Source organism: Chrysemys picta, chromosome 5 (assembly GCF_011386835.1).
Source record: "Chrysemys picta bellii isolate R12L10 chromosome 5, ASM1138683v2, whole genome shotgun sequence".
NCBI lineage: Eukaryota > Metazoa > Chordata > Testudines > Emydidae > Chrysemys > Chrysemys picta.
Window position 1 is genome coordinate 60,803,731 of NC_088795.1, and position 19,131 is coordinate 60,822,861.

The following is a 19,131-nucleotide window of genomic DNA, read 5'->3' on the forward strand; positions in this document are numbered from 1 at the left end:
GAGTCTCAGGACCCCATGGGAGTGGAAGGTTTGAGTCAAGCTGGGACCCTGGGTTCCTTCCAGCCTTATTTCTTTGCAGTGTAGACGCAGCCCCACTGGACTTGTGCTCTGGCAGTCTGCCAAAAGTGTTCCACAACCCCATGGCTGACTTGCCCAGGACAGTCAAGTTTAGTGAACAATCTGGTTTTGTCACATTGCACCATGAACAAAGGGCTAGAGTGGCCACATTTTAGGAGGGTGCCAGGGAATCTGGGATATGGGTGGCTGGACTGGGGCCCACATAATGCAATGTAGATTGTGGAGCCTCAGGTTGGGACATAGGATTCAACAGTTCCCAACCTGGGGTTGCAAATGAGTGTAGGTGTTCAGGCCCTAGGTTAACAAAGTGTTTGCTCACTCAATTTCTATTAATCTTGGGCTTACATTGCAGTGTAGACGTACTCTTAATGTTTTATGTGGTTTTCCCAGATGGTGGACACCAAAATCATTCTGACTGTCTTGGATACCTGTAGTGTGCTTATGAACATATCTAGCTGCTAAGAGAGAAAATTAATTAATCTGCTAAAAATTGGCTAGTGATACTGTCCCTTTGACTTTTATAAAATATTCTACTATACAGCAGCAACTATAGTGAATTTAGAAGAATTACATTTTAATGCAGAAGGAGCATGGCATTAATATTTTCTGAAAGTTCACTATTTTTCATCAGTAATGTCTGTGAGGTACAACCTATCACTTGCATAAGAATTAATGCATGCTCAACGTATTTCATTTTCAGGTATGTCAGGACACAGCAACGATCCCACAGCAGTTGATGAATCTCATCCAGCCGCAGAAGAGGTGCATTCTGACTCTGAGGTGATTGGGTGATATTTGTGTAACATTGTAAAATCAACCAATCCCAGTAACAGTTTCAGACTGCCAAAAATGCATAATACAATGCATAATAAAATTCTTGGGTGTGAACACATGCATGTGGTGCTGCTAGATTTATGTTCTGGCCTTTTTAATTTTGGGTCCAGTTTCAGATTGTCCTATTGCATCTGAAGCGGTGAAACTAAGTTTAGTCCATAATTGAGGATCACTTCATCCAGCAACTTTCCTGCTGTGCTGTGCTACTATTTGATTATATGAGCTAAATGGGGGACTAGAAGGAACACACAGGTACTGCAGGAAGAGGCACTGGTAATTAAAAGATGATCTTCCCTTGTCTGCCTTGATTAGTTCCTCAGCATGATAGAGTAGGAGGGGACATTGCATAGACCGAAACTAAAACAGAGACTCTGACCACTTGTAGTTGATGATTAAGGTAGTAAATTTTGGCATCCTTCAGGATGAAAAGGGCTATGTTGGACATTGTTAGTCAAAGGACTAAAATATTATTGAGTTTGAATAAGAAGTAAACAAACAACTTAGGGAAAAATTTCTTTTGACACTGAAAGAAAAGACCTACTTGAAGGGATAAATAACATTAGTTCTGTGTAGTCATCTTATGCATGTCTCGTAATACTTACCAATCTGAAGAATTTGGGCAAACGCATAGTGCACATCCCATTGCCACTGGTGGGATGTACTGCGATCCCTTTCACATGTAGTTGACATGGGAAGATAATTAATATTGTCCATAGAATTACCTCAGTGGAATAGTTTGAGTTAACTCAAGAAACTTTAAAAATGCACTTAATTTTTATATGTTTTCTTTCAATTACCTAAAATGCACTCTTAATTCAATTCCTGGGAGATCATTTTATCTTGCAAAGTTGGTGGTGAAAAGCCAGGGAACTTGTGCAATAGTCTCACTTGATGAAGACATGGCTTTGACCACAAAGTGGAAGTACTTGTCAAACACTTATTCATAGAAGATTTGGGAATTTGAGTGGGTGCCCAACTGTGTACAAAGGTGCTTCCATAGTGTATCAGTTGATTTTGTTGAACACCTTTTCCCCATCACAGAATGGGCTGAATACAATTTAGAAAAAGGAGTGCATCAGTTGATAGGTAAAACTGTCACAAAATGAATGTGCTTCTAAATGTGTCTATTCTAGAGTTTCCCTGTTAGTTCAAAGAACAAGTAAGTATGTGTATTATCTTTGGACTAATAACCTCTGAAAATGAGGCACACACTGTAAACTTAAACAGGAATTCTGTACAATCTTGTTCCCCCCCAAGATAGGGACAATGCCACCTACACTCTCTTGGGCCTGCTCATCTAAGGCTGACCTGCTCCAACTGACCTAATAGAAGTAATGAGGGCTCAGCATCTTTCTGGTTCAGGCCATTTTGTGAGAACATGAATACGTAAAATGCTCAACTGAGTTGGCAGAAAGCTTTTCTGTCCAGGTGAAGGCTCGTGTCCAGCTTGTTATATTTTTGTTTGACAGTGTAGTGGCTCATGAAATAGAATATGCTGAAGTGCCAATAATTTGATTTGAAAACTGTTTTTGTTGTACTTAAACAAGGAGATCTGTGTTGTAAATATTGTGGAAATCAGTTGTTGTTTGTTCTCTGGGTATCCTATACCTATAGTTTTGTAAAGTTGACTCTTTTAAAAAGTCCTTGTCCTTTGTTGTGTGGCTGAAAATCAAACCATAAATCTGATTACATTTTGATTTGCATTAGCTACATGAAAACAACTCATTAGGTAGGCATTGTTTATGAATTTCACCCTCAATTTGTAATATATTCAAATTAATAAATAGCCAAAAGAGAGAATATGGTAATTAAAGATTGATTAAATTACTTTGATTACATTAGTATTTGTCTTGGATTAAAGTAGCCATTTTAAAATTTAAAATGGGACATTATTTAATCTAGGTCCCTCTTGCATTTATTTCATGCAAAAGTTTGTGATTTCACAGAACTCTTCAGAACCTTTTCAGTTGCTCAAATACTCTGACTGTGCCACCCCCTCCCACTGCTGCACAAAAAATTACTCTCCACTCAGACTAGTTTGGGATTTTGCTCATTATATTTTTTGTGATGCATTTTGGTTTTCCCCACCTGAAAATCTCCACAAAATACATCCACTTCATACTGTTTTTGCTTTCTGGTTTTGCCACAGACTTCATATATTGTTTGGGACAAGTCAGGTAACATCACTGTACTTCAGTTCTACCATCTATATAATAGTAATTAAGAGGCTTAATTAATGAATATGAGTAAAGTGACTTGAAGTCTTTGATGGAAGGCATTTGAGCAAAATATTTAATACTCAAATTGTTGGTAATCCAAAATGTGGTCACTGTCAAACTAATGTTTCTTGCATGACAATATGGGACACCCCCACCTCTTCTAACCTCAACCTAACTATCTATATGAAGAATATAGTCTCTTGTTTATAGTTGATAGGATAACAAATTAAAGTATTTTGACTTGTCCAGAAACTGCAGTACCACATATAGAAACAATTGGAGCCATCGTACCAGTATAACCGATTGTATTCCATTTCAAGTTGAAGCAGGTCATAATTCTATTATAACTTGGTCTGTATGGAGACTTAGTGTATGAGAGTTCAGTATTGGAGCAATTTTTAAAAACAGTTGAGCTGTTTATAGGTTTCTTAAAATAAGGCTTAATTTTGGCAGGTGATTAGCATCTCTGTACCTAATGTTCTTTCATAGGAGTGGAACAGATTATCTGTCTATCCACCAAGTACTTCTAATGCGTTTAAAACATGCCCTAAATATGTACTGCAGAGCCATAGGGCTTGTGGTGCACTTTAATGTATTTTTAGCTACATAGTCGCCCAATAAACATTGTTGGGTGGTTTGTTTTTTTTTGCCTTTTGCCTTTTTTGTTAGAGGGATATAGCATGGAAAAACTGACTAATCTGTACACACTGGACATACTGTATTGTAAAACTGGAAGGTTTGTTTGGACAGTGCTTGATCCGTTTCAGGAAAATGTGAAGATTTCCAAGCAGGGCCGGCTCTAGCTTTTTTGCCGCCCCAAGCATGGCGGGCAGGCTGCCTTCGGCGGCATGCCTGCAGGAGGTCCCCAGTCCAGCAGATTCGGCGGCATGCCTGCGGGAGGTCCGCCGGTCCCTTGGCTTCGGTGTACCCGCCGCCGAATCCGCAGCACCGGCGGACCTCCCGCAGGCACACCGCCGAAGGCTGCCTGACTGCCGCCCTCACAGCGACCGGCTTGCCGCCCCCGCGGCTTGTCGCCCAGGCATGTGGTTGGAGCGCTGGTGCCTGGAGCTGCCGCTGTTTCCAAGAGAGGGAATTCAAGTGACACTTGCAAGGAAGGGCTGGCTGCATTGAGCGTTAATAAGAGGATGCAGTTTGAATTGCATGTTGTTCTTATTTTTCTCTCAAAATCCCCCTAAAGGCTGTAAATGCTGAGTCTATTTTAAGTATTTCTAAGGTGTATGTCATACATGGTATCTTAGTATCTCCATAGCATTCCTGGATCCTTCTGCTTCAGATTTCTGAAGCAGAGTTGGAACGGTGCAGGATATTGCATCTGTGACAGTAAATATTTTCAGAGCTTTGATAAATTTTCAATGAGCTGAAATAAATCTACTTAAATCCCAGGACTTAAGGTCTCTAGTACAATATAATTTCCATAGAAAAGGACTTGTTCTACTACCCCTATTTAGGGATTGTATGTAGATGCCCATTGCTGTGATACCTGAACATCATGGTTATACCCTCCAAATCAGGGAATGTGCAATTTTAACTCTGATATCTTGTGTGTATTTATTACAAAAGAGAAAGTAACACTTTTTCAGAGTAGGAAAAAATAAATTAACAAATTACTATTATGCATATAACCAGGGTAAGTAGGGACATGGTGCCGAAAAAAGGGTTAAAGGATTCATAACTCCAAATATTCACAACAGCACACGCACATCAGGTATAACAAAGCAGGAAGCCATTCTTTCCAGCTTAAAAACTGAACTATTCCCACAAACTGGGTTTGTGCTCTGAGACCTACACTGCTTTGTGTATGGCCCCCCGAGTAATTCTGGCAGTTGTATTTGTGAATGGGGTCATTAGAGTTCTATAAATCAATTAAAAAACAACAAAACCAAACAAAAATACCAGCAGAATGAGGACAAAAATTACTTCCCTACTACTATGATCGCAAGGCAGGATAAAATGCATTAGTGCTTCCTATATGTGCACTTCCTGAGGAAGGAGGCACTTTGCTTATATGTGTGTATGTGCTACATAAGGGCACCTTCAGATAGTGAACTATATTGTAAATCTCATTTCCATCTCATTACCGTTAAAGGGCGAATGATTTTGTACAGTAACTTAAGGTGTGCAGATTATGGATGGATATTTGTCTAATAATCTCAATAGAACTAGACTGATGTACTTTTTGATTGGCCACAAAGATTTTATGTGAGACAGGAATTCTTAAACTTGTTCATCATATGCATCACATCTTAATAGCAACAGTGTTTTTGTGGCACAGATCCTCCCCCATCCCACCCCATTCATCGTTGCATGGATCATCTTCCCTCCCATTGACAATTGAATAACATCCTTATAACAACCACAGTAATAGTTTATCTGGCAAAATGTTGGGAAAGCATTTGGTGCATGTCTTAGCTTTTGATGTGATGCTAGCAGGTGGAAACAAGCACCATGTGATTCTTTATGGACATGGACAGCTGAAGTGGAGGAGGGTGATGTGATTTTTTTGCGTTGGTATTGGACTGTTTTACCTAGTTGGTTGTCTGAACCTAAAATCCAAATATTTTTAAGTCTAGTGGATTTTTTTTTTTTTGGCTATACTTCATAATTCACTTGATTAAAGATATATAATTTCACAGTTTACTTTATAGAACCTTTAAAGGATCAATTAAAAATAACCTGTTATGTTGTATCTTTGAGGCTGCTTATTATTCACTGTCAATGTGCTAGATACTGCAAGGCCCAAAATAAAGGCAGCCCCTTCCCCGAAGGAGCTACGTCATTTAATCAGCTGAGTCTGTTCCATAATCTTGACAGAAGAAGCTTTATTTTCCTGATGTAAATTTGATGATCACAACCATGTTTATAGATTTCTGAAAGAGATTCACTTAATTTTGTTTGCTTAAACTTTTTTGTTTTATGAACACAGCCAGTTCCAGTGCTCAGATAAATAGATCAGCTGCTATTCAATACCCATATATTTCTCATGTTGGCCTTAGACTGTCCCAACTGAAGGATTTATAAATACTCTGGATCTCAAAGACTTTGAAACTGATTTCTTCAACTAATTTGGAGGAAGAATCCAAATACCTTAACTAATTTTTTGCGGTGATGATGGAAATTGTCTTCTTCCTTCCCCCAACCCAAAGAGCTCTCCTGAAATAAACAAAATAAGTCTGAAATATTCAAAAACAGAAACTTTATTTCCTGTCTCCATGGATGAGTTTCTAAATATTTTTCTTTTTCTTTAAGACAACACTTGTTAAACAAACACAAAAGTCACTAATTTGCTTTGGACAGTAGCATACTGCTTTTAGTAGGTGTTTCTCAATGCATAGTTGATTTAAATTATCTGTAATCCACTCTTCCTAATTCGTTTTTAAATGCTTATAAGAGTTCTTTCAAAAACCTGGTATCCTAGCCTTTTTGTTTTACACTTACAGCGTGATAGCAATGTAAGTTGTGACAAGTCTTTCAAAAGTATAGGTTTAGTTAAATATGGAAATTAGTTGATTCTTTGTGGACTAAATGGAGAATAAAACTATAAATATAGAACTTCAGATTTTCTTGGACCTGTACACCTGCTTGCAGTGTGTTGTATAACTTTCCTAAAAGAAAGGAAGATCATGGTTTGTAAGAAAGAGTACTAAGAATCAGAAATATACTTTTCTCTTTCTCCTTCACCACCGCCTCCATACATGTACCCGAAAGCAACACTTCATCAGGGTTTAAGGGACTTTTTCGTTTGTCTTCACACTCTTTCCCTGTTCTTACACTTACAGATTGATAGCAATGTAAGCTGTGAAAAGTCTTTCAAAAGTATAGGGTTATTAAAGCAAATTGGTGCTGCTAGACCAAATTTTATATATATTATGTATATTGTACTGCAAGAGCATAGCACTTCATACTGAGCAAGGCTTTGCACATTTTTAACCCAATTTAAGGACAGTTAATGTTTCTTTCCTTAATGGCTAACGTTCTTGCTTTGTGGCTCATACAGTGGACTCCCTGATCCACATGGGAAGCTAAAGATTTATTCCCAGGTCCCTCATTTTGCTCTTTCACTTTACACTGTTATTTTGCAATTGGATGAAATTATGATCTTTTCTTCAAAAGACTGAGTGGAGTGAAAAATCGTTACTATAGTCAGTGTTGTTTTTTTTTTTTTTTTTTTTTAAAGCATGCAAGTTAATTCATGTAACTTTAATTTGCTATTGAAAATCATCTGGTGATGGAGAAACACGTGAATTAAAGTCAATGCTTCAGATACATGCACATTCAGTGCTTGGTTAAAAAATGGATCAATGGTTATCAGAGTCTAGGGAGAGTCTCAAGTTGTAAATGAAGCATTCCTTGTTGAACCAGATTTATTCTGTCAGCCACACAATTGAAACAATGGTGGAAGAGGGGAAAATATGTATAACAAGCTTTATCAGTATGAATTATGCCAGCCATCCTACGCAAGTGTCAATAAATCTTTGTACTGCACTAAATTTTCTGTGTGGGGGCAGGAGAGATGCTGGCCTTTAGCCCTATTTGAAGGCTTAATTTGTTGTCTAAAATTGTAGTCTTCCTTCCCCTAGCTATTGGAACAGATAAGATGCTTTTTGTCTAGTCTCTTCAGGACTGTTTAACTAACTGCTGTGCTGGGAGTGGGAAAAGATGATGAACTCAATAATCTGCTCTTTCCTCAGCCTCTTTCCTTTGGGTCTTACTTTCACATAAATTGTTCCAGAAACTGTCTGCTGTTGCTTACTGCTTTACCAAGCAGCAGCAGTGTGAAGCTGAAATTATTCTTTCTGAGTAGCAGAAGTATTGATTGTTTATTTGACTCTGCTGCTTCTGGCAGAGCCATGAACAGCAACAGAAACACTATAGTTGTTTGGTCCAGAAGACAGCGCTGCATTGGTAACATTTGTTCCACATTGGGACAGAAGGGCTAGAATCATAACTTTTTTAAAAACAAGAGCTTAAATTCTACAGCAATTGATGATTAAAGCCACTTCCTTCTTCCATGCTGCTTGCCATGATGAGTGCGGTTTTTCAAGCTTGGCTCATTTCATTGTTAAGTACTCTGGAATGTGTGAGATATGACAGATGCTGTATGTTCCATCTGTCTCTGGGTGCACACATTTACAAGTACACATAGTTCATTTCTTTAGGGCCTTCTGAATCTAATTCTACCTCTCTGATTCTATCTGGACATATAGATGGGGGGGAGGGATAGCTCAGTTTTGAGCATTGGACTGCTAATAAACCCAGGGTTGTGAGTTCAATCCTTGAGGGGGCCATTTAGGGATCTGAGGCAAAAATCTGTCTGGGGATTGATCCTGCTTTGAGCAGCGGGTTGGACTAGATGACCTCCTGAGGTCCCTTCCAAACCTGGTAGTCTATGATTTTGTAAACTGAATGACATTCTTTAATTACCCAACGCTGTGATGTGGGTCAGGTCCTAACTTTTCTGTTGGTCTTCTTAAATCATGGAACTGTGTTAGATACTTTTTTGCAAGTTGTGTATCACTCAGTGACTTCGCTTTTGTGTGATTTTAAAATACTGACTGAATTCCGTTTTAGTGTATCATTGAAATGTTAGAATTAGAGTCCCATTTTGTAACAGCAGCTGGTATGTAAAATCAATTGTTAAATGTTCTGTCGAGCACTTTTATAATATGCTAGTCACTCTGGTGTATTGGCAAATACTAACCTGTTTCTTTTTACACTGTAGGAGTTTGCAATGGCTCAAGAGTCTCCCAAAAATTCAGCAGCAGAAATTCCTGTGACCAGTAATGGAGAGCTTGAAGATTCACGTGAATGCAATTTTAACAGGGTAAAAAGAATTTCTTCAGCATCGTTAATTACCACTAAATCACTATCAGAAATCCAATTAATGAAATGCTGAGAATACAAGGTAATATGTAATAAACAGAATCTGGCCTGGGTTGATTCCCTAGAGCTCACAGAAGGCTAGATTGGTTAATATTTTATCATGTCAGAAGTGAACATATGCCTATTCTTGTAGTTGTAGTAGTTTGTAATCTAACCTTCTCCCCATCAGTGGTACTCAGTCCTCAGTGGTTCAGGAGCCAAATTAGCGATCAGCATTTCCCAAAAGAGCCACAATAGTGTGAATTCATTGTTTCATTTACTATAGTAATATGTAGTCATATTTAAACCGTATGATGGGGAAATACTTAGTTTTTATATATCTATTATTCTCTCAGCAAAATGACTGGCCAAGTATTATTTTATCAACTACAATGGGTTAATAACATAGTAACCTATCAGGATGCTTTTAATAACTTAGACTGGTGAATAATTAAATCACACAGTGTTTTAATATCATGTGCTGCAAAGAGCTGCAGGAGACACATTAAAGAGCCACTTGCAGCTTGCAAGCTTCAGTCTGAGTGTCACTGTGCTACATAAAGATGCCTGCAGGCTTGTATTTGTTCAAGGAAATGAGATGGAAAAGCATTTTAGTAGTTTATTAAACAGACCGAAATATGATAAAAATTTGAAGTTACTAAAGTTAGTTTGGATAGCCTTCTGGACTACTAGGTTGTCTTGTTCACCCTTAAGCATTAAGTTAAGATACATCTATAAATATGTTTAGTACTTTTAAGTATTTCTTGCAGAGACTTAAGAAAATGTAAGTATTTACAGATTTGTATTATTTCTGTGTGTAAATTCACCCAAATTCCAACTACAGTTACTACTGGGGTTATGAGTTGAAAGTAGAATGTCTCCCATTAGACAGATATTTTCTGGTGCCTCAGGTTGCCTTTTATATTTGGGTTTTTTGGTACAGTTCTATCCTAGTTGTAAACTTAATTTTATATGGAAAAAAATTAGTTTGCAACAAGCAGTACCTTGAATTTTATTTCTCTGTGGATGAAATGTCTATTGGAGGAAGTAAGGGGATGTCAATGAGCTTGGCAGTCTTCTGACAGCATTAATGGAAAAACTTGTTTAAAAAGCTCTATTTAAAAATTCAAATTTAAAATAGATAAAATCAAGCAGACATCACAAACTGGAGTAAGTTTGTACTGAAATTACTTTACGCTTTCACTATTGTACATTTACAAAACTCTGCCACTAGTAATGTACCATATAGCTCATAGTCCAGCATGTAAATCTTACATTCGTAATAAAATTTCTCTTAAAAAAAAAAAAAAAAAAGAAGAGCGCACCTACATTAGGTTTTTGCCCCCAAGTTTTTATTAATTAAAAATTTTAAATGGGTACTTGTGTGGCTATGCAAATACTGTACAGGCAGTTAGTTTACACAATTAGCTGGTTCTTAAGTTTTACTTGCTACAAAGCAGGCCACTTCAAAAGGCTTAAAATAAGAGGTGGCACATTTAAAATTACATGTAACTGCACTTTGGCTTCTGTATGCAACTGCACCACGTAGTGTTGCAAAAGGCAGAGGAGTGTAATAGTTCTGTTCATTTGGGTAACTGAATTTTTCGTGCCACATATCTATATGAAATATACCTATCGCTATATGGTATCAATAGTTTCTGTTCTTTAAGATGGAATACAAAAATGGTAACATTTACATTACGTGGTAAAGAATTTGTGTGTATGCATGTGCCATTTCTTTCAACACACATGCTTTCCCCCCCAGACATTTAATTGATAGCTAATCATTTGTTCCTTGACTGACCAGCAGGGGCTGCTGTGGTATAAGCCATAGAGATTTGGACATTTTCATTTTCAGACTGTAAAAACAAAGGCTGGTTCCTGCTCTAAATTTTTGTTTACCCTCATAGCCTAGAGTTAAGGGAGATCTTCTAGTAGAACATGAATTCGAATTAGACCCATACAACACTGAACTGGGGATATTTTTTGTGGGTTTAAAGAGAAAAAATTACTGGCAGGACTGAAAAATTAGTAGATCCCTACTGGATCCTTGAGTGAGGAAGAAACTGATTTTTTGTTAGCTGGAAGAATTGTTTTCAGGGATAGCATTTGTGGTCATTGGGTAGGTGTAGTGACTGGCTGACAAGAGGAATGGAACTTCATGGGGATGGAACACAATATGGTGTCCAATAATAAAGATGTAAAGCTACTACTGCTCTTATCCCCGGTCATAAGTATATTTTTTAGTCACTCTGGATGGGTGTCCTTTTGAGTTTCCATGACTATGCTGTTAAAACACGTTATGAGAGAAAATATACTTCAGTGACTTTAAATCTGTGTTGTCAAATGAGAACTTCAAGAGGGCCCCCAGAGTCAGGATATGTGTAATAAATAAAAAGAAAAATTACAGATGAAGGTATCGTAAAGGTAATTGTGAATGATTAGGGCAACTAAAACAGAACGTAGAGTTCTGCAGTGGCGATGAACTTGGGCCTTGTGCAATTGGGAGAAGCATTGGGCTTGTAATCTGTTAAGGATTTTATAAGGAGTTTCCTCAGTCCTTGGTTAGTTAGTATTGTGGCAGCAAACCTACACTGTATGGTAACTAATGTTAAAATAGACCAAATAAATGTTGTTAGACTAGAAAGTGACGTTTGAGGGTTGTGGTGATGGTGGTTTGTTTTTAACTTAAAGAGTAAATATCCGAAAATCACTAACTACCAGATCTGCAAAGTCAACTTCAATTCTTTTATGGTCATAGAGTATTTATGCTAAAGATCCCACAGTTGGAGCAAGGCTAACAATTATTTTGATGCCCAAGCTTGAATAGAATTCTAACTTACTGTGCTATATCTTTGACTCTGCAGGGCTAATAGGTAAAAAGTAGCAGAAACTTGCTTTAGTTGGTAAAGTAAGTACTTAAGCAGATGTGGCTTTGAATGCTCACAGAGAGCATAGTAACGTGGTGCCATTTTTACATAGTTGCTTTTCCGGTTAAAGCAATGCTGAGTAAGAATTCTGATTTTTATTTTGCTATGTGGTGCATAAAGCAAATAACTTATGCTTATCTTAAAAATAAAAAACTCTGTGAGCTTTCAGCTATCCAGGTGCCAAATGGAGTGACCTACTTTCTAAGCATGGTATTTTACACCTACATTCAAAAGTATTTAGCGACTGTTGCCCAAAGAAAATATCAGCAGTATTCTGGGTGCTGACTAATATATAATACAGACAGATGCACAAAAAAAGTTTTTATATTTTTTTCACCAAAATTGTTGAATTTACTGTGTGCAAGCTAAAAATGGTAGTCTGAAAACTTGTCATGTTTTAAACCTGTGCAACTGTTCCAATTCTTGTAACTTATGCATGACTGTGCAAAGATTAAGAGGAAATTTGATTTTAACATAAAATCAGATTTAGAGTAAGAATGGTATTTGAGATCCTTCAAGGAAGTTTTATTAATCATTTTAAAATATTTAAAATTTAATACATGCTAATGTACGGTGTTCAGAGAATCTGTTCTCTTCTAAATTCACTGTGCAGGCAAAATAAGTGGATTTTTTTGGTCATAGTGGCTAAATAATAGAATTGGAATTGTGTATAACCGTATAGTAGCTTTAGTTCATGGTTACATATGAAAAGTTGCAACAGCTAGTGTTTTGTTTTGTTTGTTTGTTTCTTTGTTTGTTCACTGACTTTCAGAAGTTACTTACTTTCTTAGTAACCTAGCAAGTAGAAAAGCAATCCTCAGAGCATAGCGTGCATATAACATCAGTTTTCTGAAGCCTGAAGAAGAGATCTGAATGTCTTCCATCTGCAGTAAGGAAACGTTATTAAATATTTACTGTAAACCGGTAGGTTTAAGAAAATGGTGATCTAGAAACTCTGATTGTGTAGCACAATTTTACACTCACATGTGAGACGCCCTCTTAACTTAGAATGTGTGATAATCAGAATTATTGCAAAAAGATTAAAGGCTCATAGGTTGTTTCCTTTGGGGTAGCTTTCTGGATCTGTTTACTATTGTCAGTCTCCAAAATCAATTATGCCTTTTTTTTTTTTTTTTTTTTTTTTTTTTTTAAGTATTATTCATCTTGCTTCATCTTTGTTACTTTTAATGCTCCTCTTTTGCTTTTTCCTTTTCTCCTGTAATTTTGGTCATTATTTCTGTGTTTAATGTAAAACTATATATAATGTGTTAGTTACTGCTCTGAAATTTCTTCAGCTTTGCTGCGAGTATTAATTTATTAGTTTGTAGGCAGAGCCAGCACAGCAATGGTTAAAGGAGTTCACCTAAGATTGGGGAAAGGAATATACTTCAGTTGTACAATTATAGTAGTACTTCATAAATAAAAGAGGGTGGTGGAAGTGATTACAATGAGTAAATGGACTAAATTTCAAGAGAGTCTTTTTTGTTTTAAATAAGTTGGATTCAGTTGAGAAACATTTTAGTATATTTTTTGCTTTTTTAAACTTGTGGTAGTGCCCCATTCAGGGATCTAGGGCCCCCACGTAGGGTTGCCAGATGTCCAGTTTTCGACCAGATCACCCGTTTGAAAAGGGACCCTGGTGGCTCCAGTCAGCACCACTGACTGGGCTGTTAAGTCTGATTGGTGGTACTGCTGGCGCAGCGGTGCTGGCAGGCTCCCTGCCAGGCTCCGTACAGCTCCCGGAAGCAACCAGCATATCCCTCCGGCTCCTAGGCAGCACGCAGAGCCCCATGGCTGCCCCTTCGCCTAGGAGCTGGAGGGACATGCCAGCCACTTCTGGGAGCCGCCTGAGGTAAACGCCGTCTGGAGCCTGTGCCCCTACCCCAGCCCTAAGCCCCTTCCTGGACCCCAAACCCCTCATCTCTGGCCCCACCCCAGAGCCTGCACCCTCTCCTGCACCCCTCACCCCCTCCCACACCCCAGCCCAGAGCCCCTCCCACACACTGAACCCCTCATTTCTGGTCCTACCCTGGGGCCCACACCCCTAGCTCAGAGCCCATACTCCGTCCCACACCCCAACCCCCTGCCTCAGACCAGAGCCCCCTCCTGTACCCCAAGCCCCTCATCCCTGGTCCCACCCCAGAACCTGCACCCCCAGCTGGAGCCCTCACCCCCTCCTTACCCCAGTGAAAGTGAGTGAGTGAGCGATGGAGGGAGGGGGGGTGGGGCAAGGGGGGGTGTTTGGTTTTCTATGATTAGAAAGTTGGCAATCCTACCCCCACGCTTGACTCGACCCATATTTTCATTTACATTTTGTGAATGTAATAACTTTGCAGATATTTCAACAGCTTTAGGCGTATTTGTTCTCATCTGTATGCACAGAGATCTAGCTGTGCAAGTCTTGTTCAGTGCTAATGTAATTTACACACACTCTTGCTCTGGGAATATACCCTTTAGCAACAAAGTAACATTAGAGACCAGTTTGAGGTTCTGTTCTGCATACACCCATTTCTATGCATGCACAAGCAAAGGCAATATCTGATTTTGCAATACACATCTCTCTCATTTTCTTTCTCTCTCTTTGTTTCTGAGTATTTGTAAAATAGTGGCATTGTTGTTTAATTTTTGCACTAAAGTGCAAAATATAGTACTTGCATACAGCATCATGCAGGAATATACTGTTAAGTAAAACACGAGTTACCAAATGTACTTGATTTTAAAAAAAAAAATATTTGGTAACATGTTAATACAGCAATATTTACTGTTTGCATCACCTCCAGTAAACGGTTCTCTAACAAAATCCAAATTAATAATTAAAAAGACAGATGAAATCACTGTTCGCTTAATTAAAAGCGTTCATAAAAGAGCTGCAGTATTCTCACTTGTCCTCATGTGCACTATCAAGAAATACTTAAGTACAGTTATGACTAAAATTCTAACTTGGTTTGTCCAGCCACTATGATAGATGTAAACTTTAAAGTGACTGAACTGGGCTGTAGCTTTGAGCTGTATTGGGCCAAAAGTTTGTTTTCATGTTATGACATAGTTTTGTTTCAACCATACCATCTGAGTTTAAAACATGCTTAAGCATACTGGTTTTGTTAGTGTCAATGCATCTTTAAAGTCCATTAGTAATGGCAGTGTTAATGGGATGACTAATTAGCACAGCCCCTTTATTATTTGCTGGAGGAAACTCAGCAGATTGCAATTTTTTAACTTGTTGGTCTTGTAGTTAACACTCTTTACAACATGAATAGTGTGAGAAAAGTTACATTTTTGTCATTCAAATACTTGCTTTCAGTTTTTTTTAATGTAGGTGAGAATACTTAACATTGTTTAACAAACCAGACCCTGAGATGGGGAAAAGTGCATTATTGTTTGTAATCTGAAAACATGCCATGTGTTTGGCCGAAAGAGTTTCTAAAGAATGAATTAAAATTAGGTAAAGTTCTAAAATTGTTGTAGTTAGGCTACCCAAGAGCCCAAATACTGTTATCTTACAAACTTATTTTCATATGTTAGTCAAGTATCAGGGGATAGCTGTGTTAGTCTGTATCCACGTTAGTCTGTATCCACAAAAACAACAAGGAGTCCGATGGCACCTTAAAGACTAACAGATTTATTGGGGCATAAGCTTTTGTGGGTAAAAAAACCCTTCTTCAGATGCATCAGTGGTTGGAGCATTGGTCTGCTAAACCCAGGGTTGTGAGTTCAATCCTTGAGGGGGCCATTTACGGATCTGGGGAAAAAATCTGTCAGGGGATTGGTCCTGCTTTGAGCAGGGGGTTGGACTAGATGAGGTCCCTTCCAACCCTGAGATTCTATGATTCTATGTTTGAAATGCTTTATGAAAATACAAAACCTGATGTGTGCATTGTATTCTAAAATTCCTTTTTGTTGTTGTTGTTGTTCCCTCTGTCTCGCAGGACAGGCTCTTTCCTCCTGTTTTTTTGCCCTCTTCCAGAGCACAAGCACTCTTTTAAGCATCTTTATATGCTGCCAATAGCAAAGGATATCTGGCATTGTGGGAAACTTGAGCTTCATTGTGAATCTTTAATATGTGCTATTATCATAATAAAGAGTATCTTTAAGATCTGTTATTCACTGCACCTGCACTCATAACACCTTGGGCTGTGATCTTGTCAGATCACATAAGCCATGCAAGGTCAGAGCACTTACATGGGAGACTAACAAAGGAAACTCAGGTGCTTGAGGAAGTGCTTATGCCTTCTGAGTCAATATTGAGCTAGTGTTCCAGCCTGGTGGTAGAGAACACTGTGGTGTACTTCTTGTGGTGCTCTGTTTTAGATGAGTTAGAAATCAGAGCCGTGATCACCTGTAGTCATGTAAGATCCCAGTTCACCTTTATTAAGTTTAGGTATGTTATCTCTGGCCTGGCCAAATTCCAGTTTGGGCAATTATATTCAATTTTACTAAAATGTCTCAATTGGAGAAGCCATTTTTTGCTTCCGATCATAAAAACAAACCTTAGAAACTTGTGGGTTTTTATTTTCTGCTGCCAGATGGCTTATTTCATGCTGTTTAAAAGAGGAAGGATCTGGACGTTATTGATAAGGCTGGAGGAGAAATTGTTCAGAAAGGTGGATTGTAAGGTGAGATGTGGAGAAGACAGAAACTGCTTAGTGGAGGAGGAAAAGAAGTCTTTCAAGTGAAGAGTAACATGATTTAAGGCATGAGGCCAGGAGAAGGAAAAAGAGATACAAGGAGTAAGTAGTAAGCAAAGTGAATTAAATTTAGTGTAGCGCAGGGGTGGCCAACCTGTGGCTCCGGAGCCACATGCAGCTCTTCAGAGGTTAATATGCAGCTCCTTGCCTAGGTGCCAACTCCAGGGCTGGAGCTACAGGCGCTAACTTTCCAATGTGGTACAGGGTGCTCACTGCTCAACCCCTGGCTCTGCCCCAGGCCCCAGCCCCACTCCATTCCTTCCCCCAAGGCTCCCGCCCCTTCCCCTGAGTCTGCTGTACCCTTGCTCCTCCTCCTCCTTCTGCACACCACAAAACAGCTGACTGTGGCGGGTGGGAGACGCAGGGATGGAGGGTTAGGTGCTGATTGGCGGTGCTGCTGGCGGGTGGGAGGAGACACTGGGGGCAGGCAGGGGAGCTGACAGGGGGGAGCTGATGTGTTACTCTGGCTCTTTGGCAATGCACTTTGGTAAATTCTGGCTCCTTCTCAAGCTCAGGTTGGCCACCCCTGGTGTAGAGGAAAACCAAAACACAAATGTAGGTGCGGGCAAGATAGTGGGGCATTTTAGCTTAAGAGGTGAGCTTAGAATGGTAATAATGCAGGAAAGCAATAGATGGATTCAAAGCGAAGTGTGAATTGTGGGTAATATGGTTGTAGTGGGAGGAAGATGACTTTACAATGAGTATACTGGGGATTGAGAACTGGGAGGCCATGTTAGTCAAGGCAAAAGTGACCATGGCAAGTATCTTAATAGTGAGGAATAGATGGGACATGATGAACAGACAGAGCCAATGTTCTGACTCATTGAAAGTCAGTGGAACTTAAATTCCTAAATGACTTCTGACAATCAGATTTAGGCTCCTAAGTCACTTCAGTGCTTTTGAAAAATGGAAAAGAAGATAATATGAATCTGCATTAATTGTTGCTTTATTCGTTAGGATTGATTCATCCTTAAGGAGACAACAATATATAGTCTTTCCCAGTTAAATTCCCTAAATTCTTATGAATGGGTTGCATAAGTGGGTTAGTTTTTTTTTTTTTTTTTATTCCACTTTCCTCCCAAAGAAGTACTTAAGTTACATCAACGATAATAAGCCGCTTTAATTACATCGGTTGTGTATGTCCACACAATACTCCTTGTGTTGGCAGAGCGCGTCCACAGTCCTTGCTCTTATGTCGACAGAGAGCATTGCATTATGGGTAGCTATCCCACTGTGCAACACGTCACCCTCTGCTGCCGGGAGCTCTGGGAATGGATCACAGTGCATCATGGGGGCATGCTTGCCATTCCATGGTGTGATTCTTTCCGTCCCATCATTCCATGGGCTTCGAACTTTGTTTCGTGCCGTTTTTCAATAGTCCTTGTAAACTGTGCGCCCACCATCTTTGCCTGACAGCATGGATCCTGAACTCTTGACCAGTCTGGTGATGAGTGTTACGAACACAGTGCGGCTGTCCTGTGGTATTTCATGAGCTGTGTGTAGTTGGGTGGTGGTTGTCCCTCCCCCTCTGGCTCGGAGGGAGGCCACACTGCCTCACTATGCTGTCGGGGTCTCTGCCTAATATTAGGGAAATTAGCAAGTTGGGTGTTAATGTCCTGTTAAGAACTGGTTAGAAAAATACCTGTCAGGTAAGGTCTAGGTTTAGGTGGTCCTGCTTCAGCTCAGGAGAATGGATTAATGACTTCTTGAGGTCCCTTCCAGCACTACCTTTTGTGACTAAGAGAGGATAAAACTTTAAATGGAAAAGAAACAGCCCAGTCAAGATCCGTAACAAAAAATGATTGTAGTAAGTCGTATTGTTCCAATCTTGTGAAATCGTCTTGAAAATATGCCATCCTAAGTATAAAATCTACTTTTCCCACCCTCATAATGTGGTGATGTGAAAGTTATTTTTACTTACACTTCTGCCTGTCTAAGTATTTTAACGTTTTGCAGGTTTGATGTTATACAAACTATCATAAGCTCCATATGCTCTATAGGTTTTGATATGTTCCCCACTGGTCACATGGATAATCATAGAAATGCACAGCTGGAAGGGACCTTCAGGTCATCTAGGCCAGCCCCTTGCGCAGAGGCAGAACAAGTATACCTAGACTTCAATGATGGGGATTCCACAACCTCCCTTGGAAACTACTTAATAGAACACAAGCCAGAATAAGGAAAGAACAGGTTAGCTAACTGCTCTGGCCAAGGGGCAATAATACTACTATCAGTAGTGGAACTCTACCCATAATAAAAGCTTATAGCACAATGTCACTGTGTATCAGACACACACTTAATAAAGCAGTTATTTTTCAGAGTAGAGTAATTATGAATTTCCCATAAATAGGTCACCTAGGGCAAATGTATATTTCCTCTGTTTGACTGTTTCACGCTGGAGCACACATTTAAAAACAAAAAAGCACTGTAACTGGCTAGTCACTTTCTGTCAAGAAAGTGATTTTTTTGTTGTTTTTTGGTTTTGGTTTTTTTTTGCTCAAATAA

The 19,131-nt window shown here is 39.0% G+C and overlaps 1 protein-coding gene across 12 annotated transcripts in view; it reads left to right on the forward strand.

The window, feature by feature from the left end:
* ARFIP1 (ADP ribosylation factor interacting protein 1) overlaps positions 1–19,131 on the forward strand; it is a 64,394-nt gene that overhangs the window by 12,182 nt on the left and 33,081 nt on the right. For 8 of the 12 annotated variants that reach the window (XM_005307371.5, XM_065597834.1, XM_065597831.1 and 5 more), the window contains exons 2-3: positions 779–858; positions 8,872–8,973. In XM_005307371.5, the coding sequence (XP_005307428.1) occupies positions 781–858; positions 8,872–8,973 (180 nt within the window). In that variant the 5' untranslated portion in view covers positions 779–780. The remainder of the gene's footprint in view (positions 1–778; positions 859–8,871; positions 8,974–19,131) is intronic. The other 4 variants (XM_005307373.5, XM_065597837.1, XM_024103402.3 and 1 more) reach the window with 1 other exon arrangement.